We start from the raw sequence: 13,874 nt of genomic DNA, 5'->3' as shown, positions 1-13,874 counted from the left end.
TTAGAGAACACCATATATCTAATTATAACAAAAATTTACAGATTATTATTAATTAGAATTAATTGTTACTTTTTAGAAAGATCGAAATAAACGTGTACACTTTACTGAAAAAAGACTAACCGGAATTTACTCCATTTGTCTTGTTTATTTTTAAAATGGGAAAGGAAAAAGGAGGGTTTCTTACCCCAAAAGCGATAGCAAATAGGATCAAGGCCAAAGGTCTCCAGAAATTACGATGGTATTGTCAGATGTGTCAAAAACAGTGCAGAGACGAGGTAAAAATCACATACTGGCATAATTATGAAAAGTCTGTTTCCTTACCTTCATTCCACATTTCACAAAATTATGAGATTGTATTGTACATTGAAAAAATTAGGGGAAATAAAATCAGTTTTAATTATTATGTCAATTGGTGTGCTAACTTTCAACACTATGAAACAATTTATCGTAAAAGACATAAATTGTGTTACATTTCACCACTACTGGTACTGTACCAGTTATTGGCTAAGACCAGTTATAGTCTAAACTGAGAGTTTGAGTTAATAGCACACGACAATCCAAGATTTTTTAATTCAGTCGTCTGTTTCGAAAGAGAAATGTAAGTTTTCTTAAAAACTTTCTTGAATATGCTTTATACATGAGCTTAAACGATCATTGTTTACGGGTGATTTAATTATTTGCACTTTCAGCAGGGGGAAAGTGACGAAATAAGTTAAAAATAGAATATGAACTCTTTGTGATACGTTACTCATCCCTTCTTTGATTTGACATATTATATCAAAACATATAAAAGGTATAAACAAAAGAAATTCACTAATTTCCAAGAGGTTTATAGCGCAGTTGAACACCTGATTGCACAATTATGTATTGAATAGTCTACGATTTTGAGTATTACCGTATAATAATAAAGGAATAATTTTATGAGTTTTGTTTATAGTATATCAAAACCCCGACGACTATAATTAGTCTGACCCCACAAGGGGCATAATTCAAATTACATTTAGCAGAGTATAAAATCAACATGCACAGATATTTTACTGTTATTATCACGAAGCCAATAACTGGTACAGTAAATCGTGAAAACTCTGCAAATTCATGGCTTGCTAAAAAGCACAAAACAAGATGTTTAGGGTTCTTAATAATGATATAATCTAACAGGTAGATAAATAAGGAGTTCACTATTAAAAGGATGTCAAGTTTTATACAAAAATAGCAAGAAATAAGGAAATACGAAAAGCAAACATTAAATTTTAGCCGATAACTGGTACAGTGCCAGTAGAGGACTCAAAATCATTTTTGTATCTATCCATAAATTTATTATAACCGTAAAATTTAACAAGGCTTTGTTAAGAATTTTTCCAAGGACTTAACAAGACTTTGCTATATCCAAAATTTCACTTTATCTGTGTTTGGACTTACAAGTTTTACTGTATAGTAGTTGACTAAAACTTGTTTTGATTGTAAAGTAAATTTTGTAATAAAATTAAATAATTAATGATGAAAACACTCCATTTTTTAATTTCATGTATGTTAACAAAAATCACCTAATATAAAAAGTTTTATTGTTATTATGAGATTTTAAAGGAGCCATTGAAATTTGAATGAAACTAAAGAAAAATTAATTGTATTTTACAAATGATCAGTAAGCATAAATGCAGCAAGTGCAAGTATGCAACACTGGTCAATGGTCATGAATTTCCAAAGATGGAATGTTATTTAGAAGTTTTGTTTCTTTCTTCAGAAAATTATACACCTGAATGTGTAGTACATACTACATGTATTTACATATTAAATACCTGTGGCAATATCTTACAGAATGGTTTCAAGTGCCACATGATGTCGGAGTCACACCAGCGTCAGCTGTTGTTGTTTGCAGAAAATCCAGATAAATACATTGATGATTTCTCGAAGTATGTCTGACTCGATTCATTAAATGCAAATTCCTGGCTAATCATTAATTGCTCATGATATAATCAGGTTTCAAGGAAATATGAAATTTGTTAAAATTAAATAGACCTGAATTATACAAGAATATGAAAAAGAGAAAAATCAAGTTAATATGTTATTTAAAAACATTTGCTTGTTAATTTGTATCATTGTTTGTGCAATTGGAAATATCTATTCTTTTGAATATGTACTAGATTTTGACCTGTGCGTGCACGGGATGGCATTGCACATGATATCGGACATTTACGAAATAGATACATCGACACACCGTATTGTTGACATTTACATAACCAAGCTATAAAACTAAAATAATGCTATTAATTTCACTACACTCTGCTTAGTTAGAATAATCTAATTGTGCCTCAGAACAGACCTTCACCACAGTTGTAGCCAAAAAAAATGCAGAATCGCTCCAAACAATTTTGGAGAAAATTAATGAGGCTGCATTGAAAATAACAGTCAGATTTTCATCTAAAATTTTAATTCATTTTAATGAAGAATTCAACACTTTTACACAAACTTTTTTACTCGCTTCGAATTAACACCATGTTCACATTCGGAACTCTCGGGATATTTCATATTAAATGCACTGAGTTAGAGTTATCTTCCGTATTCCTTTGATTAACAGAATATAAAACAAATTTTCGATGAAAATTTACTTGTACTTGTAATATCGTTTCTGAGTTTATCCATGCAAATGTGATATTGTGGAAACGTAAACTAAAGAGCCTCCCGTGATTTAGCGTGAATGAAATGCGCATGTGCAAGATTGTAAAATCCAAGAAATCCAGATAATTTCCGGAATTTTTAAAGGAATTTTTGTTGATTATTAATTGGCGAAGCTTGATTGAGAAAAAATAAAAACAAATTGGTAATCTTCAAGTACCAATGATGTTTAAAATATATAAAACAAAAGGCTTTTCCAATTTCTCGGTATTAAAGCCCAAAAATTTGAGTCAATTATTTTAATATAGTAGTATAGATATATATTTCTAATTTTTTGAAATTCAGGGAATTTATGGATGGATATTTAGAGCTGCTGAAGAGAAGGTTTGGCACAAAGCGAGTCAACTGTAACATAGTTTACCAGGAGTATATAGCCTACCGTGAACACATCCACATGAATTCTACCCAGTGGGAGACCCTCACAGAGTTCATCAAATGGCTAGGCAGAGAAGGTACTGTTTAGGTCTCACACAAGGAATTAATTTCACTATATGTTACTATATAGCTTTAATTCAGTTAGTTAATTAACTATACTCTCAGCATATAATTCATGAAAGAGAAATTTTAGTTAAATGCTTCAAGAAAAATTTTAGATCAGAAAAATAACGCCTTATGCCGTTTCTAAGAGAGATAATTGAGAGTAAACATACCTACCCCCAAGTTCACGTGAGTTCCACATGTTGACGAACAGGCTCAGCACCATCCAGGAAGTTGCATCATGCGCATCTAAAAAAATAGTTCCATTGAAATTAGTGTGACAATTCCCCTAAAGTAATAATTCTCCTAGCCACTGAGTCCAAAATCAATACTATAGGCCTAAAATAAGGTGCCAAAAAAGGAAGAAAGAAAAGAAATTGTCTCTATATATATGGAACTACAATTGACTAAGTTTGATTGGCCATTTCCTTGCGTAAGACCTTTATTCATTAGTTTGCAGTCTTTCTATTTTGAGAGCAGCTTTTAATTTTACATAGAAATAATGCTTTTTAATATACAGAGTATTCATAATTTTTTTTAAAACATATGATTATGGGACCCTTCTCCATGAAAATCTGCTGACAATGAGTCTGTATTTGTCATTACATATATATTGACTATTAGGAAGATTATGCAAACCTTGGTCTTAGGACTAGTAGAAATTTATTGGAATGCTTTTAATTATATTATTTTATGTATATATGAATTAAAAAACTGAGATCAAATGAGAGCAAATATAAAAAAATGTGTAAGTGATCTGATACAGGAAATTGTTTCAAACCAAAAAATAACCAAGCTCTGTTAAGTTTATCTTATATGCCTGTGATGATAATTGTGATTACATTGTATTACAGTAATGCTGAAAAAACACTTTTTATTAAGATATATGATTGTCTGATTTCAGGAAAGTGTGTGGTTGATTACACAGAGAAGGGCTGGTTTGTACAGTACATTGACAGGGACCCAGAGACAATAAAGAAACAGGAACAAACAAAAGCCAAGGAGAAAATGGACATGGATGATGAGGAGAGGACAGCAAGCCTCATACAGAAACAAATCAAGCGAGCCGCTGAACAGGGAACCGTGGCCAAAGACGTGGAGTACACAGAACTCAAGAGGGAAAGCGAGGAGGAAAAAGGTGAGTGAAAAAGGTGGAATACATGTACACTTAACTCAAGTGGAATAGTGGAATACACATAACTCAAGAGGGAAACGAGGAGAGAAAAGGTGAGTGAAAAAGGTGGAATACACATAACTCAAGTGTAATACACATAACTCAAGAGGGAAACGAGGAAGGAAAAGGTGAGTGTAAAAGGTGGAATACACATAACTCAAGTGGAATACACATAACTCAAGAGGGTAAACGAGGAGGAAAAAGGTGAGTGGAAAAGGTGGAATACATGTACACTTAACTCAAGTGGAATAGTGGAATACACATAACTCAAGAGGGAAATGAGGAGGGAATAGGTGAGTGAAAAAGGTGGAATACACATAACTCAAGTGGAATACACATAACTCAAGTGGAATACATACAACTCTACTGGAATACACATATCTCATATTTTCCTGATTATATCCGAACTGACATTTATCTTAATCTTGTGTATCAGTATCAAATAAGTCATATTTCGGCATTGTTTACAGTGCATTCTGATGATTTGTCTCCCGACATTGATCTTCTCTACTAAACATGCATGTGACGTCATCAATGATAAATATACGTAATACAGAGAAGAGTTTTTAGTGACATTATACGCCTGAAGTTTTTATGATTTAAATCAGAGATAAAGTATAAATTGACATGTTTCTGATTAAAATATGACATCATGCTGCTTATTGTGACATCATTTAGATCAGAGGAAATTTGATTGCTGAGAGTTGCCTTATCTTACCAGCGCAGTACATTTTCTCTGTATTGTGTTGGTACATGTTTCAAGTGAGGAGTGATTGAGGAAGACAATAAAGTAATCTTTTGCTCAACAGTTATTACTTGTAATTTATTCAGACTCAACATATTAATTGTGCATGTAACATATTTTGTTAAATGTTTTACAATTTCATTTTGATTAATTTTTTTTTAGTGTCACTTAATTTTTCTGGCCTCGTGTCAAAGAAAAAGGATGAACAACCACTGAAAAGGTAGAGGGGTCGTTGAGTTCAACATTATTTCATTCAATGTTTAAACATTTAGTTCATATTAAGTTAATGTTTATTGACTGCTTGTTGTACTTTTGAACAGTTCAGAAAATCCTCTTTCTGTAAAAAAGCCTACAGAGGCAGAGAAACCGAAAAAGAAAGCAAGCAGATGGGAAAAAGAAGAGCCCAAAAAGGAGGTAAAAAAGGACCCCTTTAAACCACCAAAACCAGGAGAGAAAAGAAAATCTGCTTTGGATGAAATCATGGAGGTAAATAATTGAACTGTCAGGAGTTTTCCCACATAATTCTTGCTAATCATAATACATGTATATGTTTAGTAATTTTAGTACTCGTTTTCATATGATGATGTACAGCTACATAATGTACATTCATGGTACATGGTACACCTTTCACTAAAGTAAGAATGGAAAAAAGGAAACAGCCAATAAAGTTATATGCCTATGAATGTAGTTTGAAGAGAAAAAGAAAGAGAAGACAAACAGGAAGGACTACTGGCTGACAGAGGGAATTGTGGTCAAGATCGTCACAAAGAAACTCGGGGAGAAGTTCTACAAGAAGAAGGCAGTGGTCAAAGTATGTTGTGTTCCTTTTGACACTAACTAAAATTCAGTGCATATTAGTTTGATACATTCTCACGATTTAAAATATTGAAGACACAGTCATTTTTGCTTGAACATTTCATTATATTTTTATGCGAAATGGTTTCCTGAATATTTAATTGGGTCATTAAAAAACAAAAATTTAAACAAATAACCATTTACAAATGTCTTGCAGTATTTAATTATATTGACAAATACATGTTTAAACGAAATAAACAAATTTTAATCCCTAGTAAATATTCCTGCTTTTAAAGTACACCAAGAATATTAATTTTCATGTAGAGTACCAGTATGTCAGTTTGGAGAACTGTCTGTATTCTGATGGAGATTTGTTTCTTTCAGGAGGTGCAGGATCTATACAGGGCTGTGATAAAAACAATCGACTCTGGAGACAAGATCCGAGTGGACCAGAATCACCTAGAGACCGTCATACCAGCACAAGGTATCAGTTATGTTATTAAATATAATCCTCAAAAATCATCGACTCAGATCTCAGTCTTCATTTAGACTTTGAATTTCATTGTATAAAAATCTCAAAGTCCATGAATTTGGAGGAAATACAAATTTTATAAATGTTATAAGCTAATATCAAAAACCATTTGACATAAAAGTACATGAATGCACTCACATCAAAACTTGGGTGAAATTTAAAAGCTTGCATCAAATCTGTAAAGAAAAGTCCAGGAGAAGTATCCTAACTTAGTAAGAATCCAGTCAGAAAATCCTAGATAAAGAATGGCCAAATAAGAGTTTATGGGACGAAAAAAATATCAAGACTTTAATACGAGGGGAAGAATGGTCAGATTTACATGTAGTTGCTCAACAAAGACATTATATTTTCTGTTTTCAGGTAAATTGGTAAAAATAGTGAACGGAGCGTACAGAGGTTATGATGCAGTGTTGGAGTCCATTGAAGAAAAGAAGTTCTGTTGTAGTGTATCCATACACTCTGTGAGTATTACAGACTATAACACCATCAAATCAGCTGTCAAATATACAGATGTAGAGTAATCAATTTCGCTTCACTTTGACCTCAATTGTATATTGTATTCTCATTGAAGATATAATTATCAGTGAGATATCTAATAAATAATATGTAATGAAAAACAACAACAAAAGCAATTAAAACTTTTTTTATTATTCCATAAACATATATATAGTGTAAAACATGCTTAAAACAAAGTGCCAGGTACAGGAGATTTTGCTTCTTAATAAACATAGCAAAATAGATTTTTAAAACCCACGGGGTATAAAAATCACTTCTTTATAAGCATCAATTCATGATTAACTTGTTCTTGTTTTACTGTATGTTAAGGTGGTATTGGATGTCTCTATGTTGTGATGAAAACAATAAAATCAAGCATAATTTTATAAATAGTTTCTTTTCCAAATTGTTACGCATCAGCGTTGCGCAGTGGGTTAGAATGTTCACTATGAATATGTTTGTCATGAGTTAAAATCCTGCAGGGGATTTAAAATGTTTTGCCTTTCTAAAAATGTTTAAAATTTTTAGAAAGGCAAAATGTTTTTTTATGGGGGGTAAAATTTTGTAAAATTTGAAAATTTTAAACCAGTGAAAGTATTTTAGTTATAATGCATTTTAAATAGTCCTCATTAATATCAACTGGTGTCCCATACCACCTTAAACACAAATATCTAAGGCAAAACACATACTGAAGGATCGTTATCCAAAATCTAAAAACTTTGTAATTAATTGTTGCATTTGATAATTGTAGGGTCCATTAAGAGGGCGTGTCATCGACAATGTTCAATACGAAGATATAAGCAAAATTTATCAACCAACGTGAAAAGGGAAAAAAACTTTCATTATAATTTCAGGAAAAGACAAACAATTTTGATTGTATGTTGAAATATGTTTGACCAATATGTTGAAATACTTCCGCTAGGATAGTCATATGATTATGTATGTTGAAGGTCAACCCAGATCTTCCCAATGTCAAGGTTGACCCAGTCAAATTTCAGTACATGTGCACCTGTATTGTTTTTTCATGACATATGAAAAAGCTACATTTATTGATAGTAAGAACTGTACAGCTAAAACATGAACAGGTTGTTTTTTGTCTTAAACTATTCTATGTAGTTGTACATTTTAATTCTTGTACACGCGGAATATAAAGTTCCTCTTTTAAATCTCATGTCCATAAAACTATCATAACATAATGTCTGCAACATTGGTTTCAGAGTAGCACTTTTGAACTCACCATTGTTATTACTGTTTTGCAAAATTTGCATTTAATGTGTGTGTATGAAAGAAATGAACACTGATGAAATACTGGTATGTCTCTCTATTCAACAAGTTCTATTATAACATTCTGCTATCTGTAGAGTTGAAGAATATCTTGTAGTTCGATTAAACAACTGCTGTCTAGATCAAGAAGATTGACTTTGTACTTTGCTGGGTCTTGGACCATGTCTGTGAACACTTCAGTCATAGCCCTGTAACCACTAGGGTCACATTCAGACTGCAGGGTCTTCAGAAACGCCTTGAGTGAAGTTGTTACCAGCCTGAAAATTAAACAGTGTCCTCAATACAGTTCAATTGAAATGCATATTTAAAGCATGAAAAAGCTGATTTGAATATGAAGAAATTAGGAACCCGTTTTTCAACGTAAATATTCCTAGCAATACAATGTATATATCCACTGCATTCTTGCTCTTTGACTCTACTATAAAACCTAAACCACCTTTGTATTTTGCATTACGAAGATGCTATTATTCCAATGTACAGTTAAATAGTTTGAAAAGTTGAAATGCAAACATCAGCTTTTTCGATTTATACGGCATTATGAACCGCAGTTGTGCTTTGTCAAAGTAAACATGCATGTAAAACTATTAAAACACCAAGTTCAGCAAAAAAAAAAATGTTGCTCACGATGAAAGGCGACACTGATTGCAGTTCTTGAAAACATATCGAAAATCGCTGATTTTAAAATATGAAACTAATGCCTTTTTTGGTGGTTCATGCGGGATATAAAGGTAGCGACATGGCAGAAAAAATACATTTGCAACAATCGCTACATTCAAAATCCGCATTTCATTGTTTATATGTACACCTCTCTTTTGTTAATTTACATCAGTACGTTAGATAAAAAAAATAGCTAATAAGGGAATTTGAGTCTAACAGTTTTGTGTTTACTTAGCATTTCGTACAGTTTGTGATTTTTCTTAGGTTTCTGAAAAGTTCGACCAGTCGATAAATTGGTTAGAACTAGATCGTGTAGATTTCAAATGGAATTATGAATCACAACCGGTTTTCTTAAGAAATAGAGAGGAAAATGCTCGGTAGATGTAAACATTTTCTATTAAATATTTCGTTCAGAAATAATGAGAATTAATGAAATGAAGATGGCAACGTGACGTACTTGCATACTCCTTTTCGCGCATCCTCCAGGGTTAAGTCATCAGTCGGCTTAGGAATATTTTTTATGTCGGCAATGCTTCGTATTATGTTATCTCTGACACTTTTGTTATTGGCACAAGGCACTAATTTATCTAACTCTGTAAAAATAAAAAGTTTTATTTTTAAATATGATAATAAAAAATCAAACTGCTTTGCTTCATTAATCGGTCTGTTTGAAATAAATGGTGCATTAATTTGCATAATTACCCTTAGCAGTGGTAGTCGTACAAAGTCGCTGAATGAAACCATCGTTCTTAAGCAACCAGTCGTACGATTTGCCTGTTTCCCCATGTTTGTAATTTGTAGATCTAAATAAAACATATCAAAAATCTAAATCTTAAATTGTAATTGTACATCAATCTAGAATTAATGATATTGAGAAAATGGATTTTCTACTCTGGTTAACAGCACATACTTGCAAAATTCAGTGAAAAATCTAAGTGGAAATTTGTAATCTCCCATAACCAAAGAGCTTAAGCTTGGAAAGTCTTTACTCTTGAATTTGTAGTCACTTTTACAGTAGTGGTCGTCTTCACCACAAAACTGTCGTTGGGTCTCCACTGTAACGATCAATATATATATAAATGTGTTACCAGAGAGAGAGAGAGAGAGAGAGAGAGAGAGAGAGAGAGATATTTATCTGTGTATTTTGTAACTAGCAGGGATTTATATTGTTTTGTGCACAAATTGTTCCATCGTTTAACAATAATTCAATTTGTGCCTTTGGCTCAGGTGAGCTTTTCTGATCACAATATGTTTGTTTCTGTCGTTGTCGTCGTTGTTGTAAACTTTTCACATTTTCATCTTCTTCTCAAGAACCACTGGGCAGATTTCAACCAAATTTGGCACAAAGCACCACTAGGTAAAGGGGATTCAAGTTTGTTCAAATGAAGGGCCACGCCCTTTTTAAGTGGAGATAATTGAGAATTATTGAAAATTTGTTGGTATTTTTCAAAAATCTTCTTTTCAAAAACTATTCGGCCTGAAAAGCTTAAACTTGTATGGAGGCATCCTCAGGTAGTGTAGATTCAAGTTTGTTCAAATCATGGTCCCCGGGGGTAGGGAGGGGCCACAAGATAAGTTTTACATAGGAATATATAGAGAAAATCTTAAAATCTTCTTCTCAAAAACTATTAGGCCAGAAAAGCTCAAATTAAAATGGGAGCATCCTCAGATAGTGTAGAGTCAAGTTTGTTCAAATCATGGTCCCTGTGGGTAGGGTTGGGCCACAAAAGGGGGATCAAGTTTTACATAGGAATATATAGAGAATATCTTTAAAAATCTTCTTCTCAAAAACGATAAGGCCAGAAAAGCTCAAATTTGAGTGGAAGCATCCTCAGATAGTGTAGATTCAAGTTTGTTCAAATCATGGCCTCCGGGGGTAGGTTGGGGCCACAAAAGGGGGATCAAGTTTTACATAGGAATATATAGAGAATTTTTTTTAAAATCTTCTTCTCAAAAACGATAAGGCCAGAAAAGCTCAAATTAAAATGGAAGCATCCTCAGCTAGTGTAGATTCAAGTTTGTTCAAATCATAGTCCCTGGGGGTAGGGTGGGGGCCACAATGGGGGGATCAAGTTTTACATAGGAATATATAGAGAAAATCCTTAAAAAATCTTCTTCTCAAAAACTATTAGGCCAGGAAAGCTCAAATTTGAGTGGACGCATCCTCAGATAGTGTAGATTCAAGTATATGCAAATCATGGTCCCCAGGGGTAGGGTGGGGCCACAATTGGGGGATAAATTTTTATACAAGAATATATAGAGAAAATCTTTTAAAAAATTTCTTTTAAAAACTATTTGGCCAAGAAAGCTCAAATTGGCGTGTAACCATCCTCAGATAATTTAGATTCAAGTTTGTTCAAATCATGGTTCCTGGGGGTAGGGCGGGGCCACAATGGGGGATAAATTTTTATATATATAGTAAATCTTTTTAAAATCTTATTATCAAAACCAGGAAAGCCCAAATTTGAGAGGAAGCATCCCCAGATCTTATAGATTCAAGTTTGTTTAAATAATAGTCCAGGGGTAGGGTAAGGCCACAATGGGGGATAAATTTTTACATAGGAATATATAGAGAAAATCTTTAAAAATCATCTTTTTAAAGATTATTTGGCCAGAAAAGCTTAAACTTGTGTAGAGGCATCCTCGGGTAGTGTAAATAGTGCAAATCACAGTCCCTAGTGGTAGGGCGGGGCCGTGATGGCGGTCTGAATTTTTACATAGGAATATATAGAGAAAATCTTTAAAAATATTCTGGGAAAGTTTTCGGTCCAAAACTCAGTACTTAGTGTGAAAGCACAGATTATGCAGATTTAAGTTTGATGAAACCAAGTCTCCCTGGAGAAAAGTGGGGCCACGAAATGGGAGGGGGGGGGGGGGGAGGATATAGGAATAGAGAAAAATCTTCTTATAGGTACAACAAAAGGGGCTTGGTATTTACCAAAAAAAAGAAATGGATAAAAATTGGCAGATTTTCAATTTTTTAGCAAGATCCACTGTACTTAGTTGTCAAGATATTTTGATACTGAAATGCTAATTTGATCAGAATTAAGGCAATTGTTGCTCAGGTGAGCGACGTGGCCCCTGGGCCTCTTGTTTGTCATGTAATGATTCCAGTGTACATCAATCGGACCTAACTTACGCAAACATCCTTAATAGACAAATAAACAAACAAACCAATAGAAATGCAATGAACTACTTGTAATTAAAAAAATAAAAGAATTGTAAAAAGCAAATTGCAGTTTATATTTACCTGCGTAGATTAAACAAAGACTAATAATTAATCTCGTTAGATACATCGTTTGTCTTGAACGCCTTGTCGTTAGATGGAGATTTAGATCTCATTGACAACAAGAAGTCAACGATACTAATACGGATTTCCGGTCGCTGTCCAGTTTTCCGTTGGACAATGATTTAGACATTCATACAGATATTTTTTAATGTGGGATCTCTCATTGAGTGCTTCAAAAGGTTCATTTACATCTGTGATGTTTTTTAATATGAGCAACAATTTTTGCTTCATTATTTTTTAAAACTGAAATTTTGTAGAGTAGTAAACCTTTGGTTTATCATATATATTTAGTTTATTTTTACGTTATCATGAAAACGCCTGATATCTTGGGAATACTGTGAAAAAAAAAATAAATTACACCCGTTCGAGGCCATAACCTGTACACGAAAAGGAAAATGGCGAAACCATCATGCAATGCTAGTAATGTAATGCAAAAATAATAATTATGTACAAACTCGAAATTACACATAAACATTTGATTACATTATTATTAATTACATATTACATATTATTCAATATCCTTAAGTAAAAGAGGCCTGTATAAAGACAAAGCCAAAATATATAGATTTTCTCTTTACTAAATCAGTAAGTTTTAGGTAAATCTGGTGGTTACTTGTTGATCATCCAGCCTCCTTAATAGAAATACCGTAGGATCATTGCAAGTTGGATACTATTTGTTTCAAAGTTTTTGAATTTTTAATTAATTAAAAATACATGTACCTCTTAAGATATTGGTGGGACAATAGCTGGTGTCTGTAGAAACACCTCAGAGGAAAATATAATAATGGGTACTTTTTTCATTACAAACTCCGAAGAGTCACGATTTGTACCTCCCCGATACATTGTTATCGATTCCAGGACCATTTACACCATCAACGTGTAATTATAGAAACGATTGCTGTTACGTAATTTATACTCATTGATGAGTAATAAAAGTAATAAAGTAACAAGTAATAAAAACTTATTTTGACTAAATCAATACATGGAATAAATTGAAGTAAGTGATGAGAATATATCAATCTGTATTTTAACGAAAAAAAAAAATCACATATATATATATATATATATATATATATATATATATATATATATATATATATATATATATATATATATATATATATATATATATAATTTAAAAATGATAAATATCCAGAATAAAATCACAAATTGATCCTATTAACCGCAAACGTTTTCGCCATTCCTGGCTCTTCAGGCAGTTGTGTACAATATATATATATATATGGTTAAAAAGACTTTGACTTTCTGCTTTAGGGCGTTTAATCCAATCGATAGAAAAGGAAACTGCCATGAGCAAGAAACCTACTCCAGTTCTAAGGAGAAAAAAGGGGTGATTCCGGTCTGCTCAGAGAAAATACAAGATCTTTTATAAAGTTGTAGTAAAAATTGCAAAGGTCATGTATTTAAATTTAATTTCACATCAAAATGAAATCTGTTTTTTGTTTTATTTATTTTTAATTGTGGATATAGAACGAAAACAAACACGTTTAAATGTAATAGCGACAGATTAGCATAAAACCTAGTCATTTTTATCGTATTGCATTGTTTATTACCAAGAACCATACGATCCATAGTTTAACATATATACATAAATAAAGTGAACATATGTAGACAATTTTAAAAAACATCACAATCTTGTATTAGACTGCGTGTGCACATAGCAGTGTGCAAAATGTACATGATAAAAGTAAACAGGATAATGAAGCGTACACTCTCAAAACAAAAACAATAA

General features: G+C 32.5%; 2 protein-coding genes across 2 annotated transcripts; one reads left to right on the top strand and one right to left on the bottom strand.

Annotated features, from left to right (window-relative positions):
• Window positions 1–96: 96 nt before the first annotated feature.
• On the top strand, window positions 97–8,202 carry LOC105344782 (DNA/RNA-binding protein KIN17). The gene is made up of 10 exons (XM_011452656.4): window positions 97–275; window positions 1,816–1,910; window positions 2,959–3,125; window positions 4,055–4,288; window positions 5,232–5,289; window positions 5,390–5,555; window positions 5,758–5,880; window positions 6,249–6,348; window positions 6,757–6,857; window positions 7,643–8,202. Exons 1-10 carry the CDS (start codon window positions 156–158, stop codon window positions 7,712–7,714), a joined length of 1,236 nt encoding a protein of 411 aa, XP_011450958.3. The 5' UTR covers window positions 97–155; the 3' UTR covers window positions 7,715–8,202.
• LOC109620788 (uncharacterized) lies at window positions 7,657–12,248 on the bottom strand. Its single transcript, XM_020073883.3, has 5 exons — window positions 12,083–12,248; window positions 9,743–9,887; window positions 9,535–9,635; window positions 9,290–9,425; window positions 7,657–8,432 (listed from the first exon to the last, which is right to left on the bottom strand). The coding sequence occupies exons 1-5, from the start codon at window positions 12,126–12,128 to the stop codon at window positions 8,243–8,245; spliced, it is 618 nt and encodes a 205-aa protein (XP_019929442.3). The 5' UTR covers window positions 12,129–12,248; the 3' UTR covers window positions 7,657–8,242.
• Between the last annotated feature and the right edge of the window lie 1,626 nt (window positions 12,249–13,874).

The sequence above is a fragment of the Magallana gigas genome, chromosome 4 (genome assembly GCF_963853765.1).
Source record: "Magallana gigas chromosome 4, xbMagGiga1.1, whole genome shotgun sequence".
In the NCBI taxonomy this organism is placed as follows: domain Eukaryota; kingdom Metazoa; phylum Mollusca; class Bivalvia; order Ostreida; family Ostreidae; genus Magallana; species Magallana gigas.
The sequence above is the reverse complement of the archived record's forward strand: the minus strand, read 5'-3'. Positions and strand labels throughout refer to the sequence as shown.